Source organism: Medicago truncatula, chromosome 4, assembly GCF_003473485.1.
Source record: "Medicago truncatula cultivar Jemalong A17 chromosome 4, MtrunA17r5.0-ANR, whole genome shotgun sequence".
NCBI lineage: Eukaryota > Viridiplantae > Streptophyta > Magnoliopsida > Fabales > Fabaceae > Medicago > Medicago truncatula.
In genome coordinates this window covers 22,913,714-22,917,780 of record NC_053045.1, presented here as the reverse complement: position 1 = coordinate 22,917,780, position 4,067 = coordinate 22,913,714, and the positions used below count along the sequence as shown (strand labels likewise).

General features: G+C 32.1%; 1 protein-coding gene across 1 annotated transcript; it reads right to left on the bottom strand.

Annotated features, from left to right (window-relative positions):
• Positions 1-223: 223 nt before the first annotated feature.
• On the bottom strand, positions 224-3,731 carry LOC120580053 (uncharacterized). Its single transcript, XM_039833001.1, has 4 exons — positions 3,510-3,731; positions 1,846-2,469; positions 905-961; positions 224-795 (listed from the first exon to the last, which is right to left on the bottom strand). Exons 2-4 carry the CDS (start codon positions 2,350-2,352, stop codon positions 457-459), a joined length of 903 nt encoding a protein of 300 aa, XP_039688935.1. The 5' UTR covers positions 2,353-2,469; positions 3,510-3,731; the 3' UTR covers positions 224-456.
• Positions 3,732-4,067: the final 336 nt, after the last annotated feature.

Genomic DNA, 4,067 nt, shown 5'->3' with positions numbered 1-4,067 from the left:
ATAACTCTAGACTCAATTAAATAATTAAATAATTCGAAACGGGCGTTACATTAATCGCCCTTTGACTCATGCAAAAGATATACATGCCAAGATTTTACCTGTCAATAAAGACACAAACATTTTTTATATCAAAGAATAAAACATAACAAAAAACCTCCCAATAAAATTTATTACATAACAGGCACAGTCACTGATTAAACTATAAGATAGTTCAACTATGTTAGTAACTAACAACATATGGTGTTTCCATTAATATTATAGGTGCGACATTGTCCTACTAAATAAAAAATAGCATAAAAAAACATCTACATTGCAATCATATCAAAACACTACACTAATTTAAATCTTCTTCTTTATGCGTCCATCCTTCACCCATGGGGAAAGCAGAACCCCACTTTTTACACGGTTTCTTTGCTTGTCCTTAATTCTAGTTAAGAGATTTGATGCATGATGTGCTTAATCATATGATACATTTGCCACCTCCCTTTCAATAACTCTTTCAATCTCATCCATGGAGACATCCTCGTCAACACCTTCATCATTGAAGACACCTTCCACATAACTGGATTGTGCACTACCGTATAACTTCTTCATCTCTCTAGTTTCCGATTCAAGAAGAGATATCCTTGCGGAAAGTCCTTTGTTTGCTTCACCCAACAGGCAATTGTTAACAATTAACTGACTAATAATAGGATCTGGTCTCCATTTAATATATCCACTTGGCGCTCGATCTAACGCCTCCCTCACAACTTTATTTGCAACCTCTTCTTTAGTTGCACTTAACTCTTCAATAACCTGTCAAGATTGATACAATATAAATATTAATGAACTATTGACACCGCTTAAACCCTATATACAAAATTCATATAGTTAAATATAAATAATAATATTTATTCAACCTTACCAAATAATTATCAAGCAAGTGTGATATATTTTTGCCAACCAAACTAACACCACGCGCCTTGATAATTCGTGGAAACGTCAATGGAGAATCATGATAACTTCGTTCGTATCCTAGTACATGCTCTAGAGCCCAAACCTATATATACATATATAATATGACTATTATAATTTAATAAAAATTAATTAATTAAATTAAATTGTTGCCATAAAATGGCATGAAGAAAAAGAGTGGCCTACAAAACAAACACTATTTCATCTCCTATAAAACTTCATCCTATGTCATATAGAGTTATAAGTTGATATACTCAAATTCAACAGCAATCATCTGTATTTAAAAGTGCTTACAAATTATTACTACATTTTAATGTGAGTTACACTTGTTTCAGTCACAGTTACTAACAAGCTCTAAATATCAATGAATAAAAGATCAATTATAATCATGTCACAATATGGCATGAAGACAAAAACTAAACATCAAATTAAAGTTAAACTTCACAATTTTTTATGTAACTCAACATAACTTGAAATCATTACTCAAGGTCACAATCATAATACAATATTAAGTAGATGCAAAACTTTTATAGATAAATGACGCAACAAGTATATAGCAGAATTAGTAACAACCAACATACAATTCATAACAATTTCTTTTCATTCAGAAAACAACAATCAAGCCTACAACTCTTAATTTCATATTCAATCGCAATTCGCACCATCATAAAATAAGCTTAAACATCAAGTCAAGAAATCATGAAAAAAAAGAAGCAGCATTATGAGGATATATCAACCTTAGAATCCAAAAACTCAAACTCAAGAAACTCTTGTAATATATAAACTATGTTACATTTCATTCTTGACATATATATTATAATCTTCACATAAGACATATATGATGACAAAGAGTGGCCTATAAACGTATCAAATGATCATACAATAACAAACCTGTAATACAAGAGCGCATCCCTTAATTTGTAACCGTGAAGAATTTTTTCCTTCACAAAAAAGAGGCGCTACTCGATTTAAACTGCAAGCAAGAGTTTCATAAACAGAGACACCCCAATTGTATCTCCCAATGGAGTTCAAGTCTTCTAACATTTTTAGGCACCAACCACTAACCTTAACACTTGAATTTGGAAAGTAGAACTCGGCAAAACCAAGAAGTAAATAAAGTCGGCAAAACTTCTCAACATCTTCGTCTCGTTCCAAATTAATAATTTTAGCATAAATTGTTTTTACATTGATGACTTCATTATCAAACATTGCTTTCGTAGTGGATATAGGGTCCTTTTTGAATTTCACATTTTCACCTATTAAACAAAGTCCTAATGCAAAACATACATCTAAAGGTGTAAACCGTATTATCCGACCTTGTATAGCAAACCCCCCACTCCTATCATCCCATCTTTCTACCAATTCTTCAAGAAAATTTTCGGATATTTTTAATTTCATAGGCAAACTCAATAACCATTTAAATGGTGTTTTTTGAATTTGAGACCTTTGAAGTTCGGTAAGCTTCTCGTTGACTTTAGTAATATACTTCGACTTACATTCATGCCTGAGACGTAACTGTAATAAACAAGAATTCCAATGGCGACATATAAGGAAAGGCATTAACAAAAACACAAAACACTAATGAAATCAAACAAACTAATTGACATTCATCACATAAACATACCATTTTGTTGGCTAGACAATGCTAGAATTACCACGGGAACAGATGCAATTGTTATTAGTGGTTGAGAAGACTACAACATATGCAATTGTTATTGTCAATCAAGTGAATTGTTACTGTAAAAATAAAATAAAAATATATATATATAAAGGTGTGTCATCTTCACAAATTAATTCACAACTTAGATAATTTAGTTTACCATCAAATTCAATCTTAAAATTATTTAGTTTACTGTCAAATGCAATCTTGAATAATTTAGTTCACATCCACTACTATTATGTCTAGCTTTTATCCACTACTATTTTTGTCTATAATATTAAGAATTGACTTATAAATATCAATGAATGACTTGCTTCAAATGTGTATGAAAATTAAATTGCTGAATTTGAGATTCAGAATTTTTTTAAATTGGATTCAACTAGTTTGATATTTACTTAATTTAGACATAATAGTAATTTTCCAAAGTATTATAATTTTGAACCTAGTAATTCGCCTCTGATCTTGGTCCACTCCGTGAAAACGGTATCGGTGGCTGCCGTGAGCGTTTTGTAACGGAGAAATCGCACTACAGGACCGTTTTTTAAAACCTTTTTTGTTAATAACTATGTCTGCTACTATATAATATATGTTTATTATCTTTGATTTTCATACACCAAATTGTTTTAAAAAATCAATTTCTAACATACAGTTTTCTTTAATAATTGAACTCTATGAATTTACCAAGAGACTAAACCAAGCTTCAAAGACTGTCAACAAACTTTATCACTCAATAAAACATTGAAAGAAATATTTAAATCTGTTTCAAAGAAATGCTTACATAAATTAGATCTCAGCCAGGACCAAAGAACATTAGATCACCCAAGATCTCAGTCAAGACCTTACATAAATCACAAAATGTAACAGCCAAGACGAAGAGGAATATGGAAGAAAATACCTGAGTTGAAAAAGGAACACTGTGAAAGAGATCGTCGGAGATAGAGCAGGAGACGGCGGCGCGTGCTAGGGTCGAACGGAAGATGAAGCAGGAGACGACGGCTAGGGTTGAACAAAATGAATGGTGGTGGCGGAATGAATGGTGGTGGTGGAATGAAGGGGGAATGGATGGAACTAGGGTGAAGAAAGAGAAATTTTCCACCAAATGAATTGAAATAAGAGAGGGTACGGCTAAATTTTTTTTTTTTTTTTGTCATCTTTGATTATTTTTTTTAGACATGGAATTGATTGATTTTTTTATTATTAATTGTGTTGCCACACAAGGGTGGTACAAGGTGTATTGCCACCTATGGTGGTAACCTATCACTGCTCTTATGTATTTTACCATCTACATTACCTGGGAGCCAATTAACCTCCCATATCGGATTTTGAAAATTTTCCCCATTAAAGAAAGTTCTCCTGTCATTAGTCTCCAACATTGTTTCTCAAGGAGTACTTTGTTGAAATCACTAAATCCCCAAAATCCAGTCCCTCCTTTGTCTTTTGACTTTGTGGCTCA

Bases quoted from the DNA above. Each gene is read 5' to 3' on its own strand.
- LOC120580053 (XM_039833001.1), bottom strand. From the start codon at position 2,352: ATGAAATTAAAAATATCCGAAAATTTTCTTGAAGAATTGGTAGAAAGA. The intron at 962-1,845 runs GTTTGTTATTGT...CGAATTATCAAG, and splicing joins GATGCGCTCTTGTATTACAG to GCGCGTGGTGTTAGTTTGGT. The intron at 796-904 runs GTAAGGTTGAAT...CAATCTTGACAG, and splicing joins ACTTGCTTGATAATTATTTG to GTTATTGAAGAGTTAAGTGC.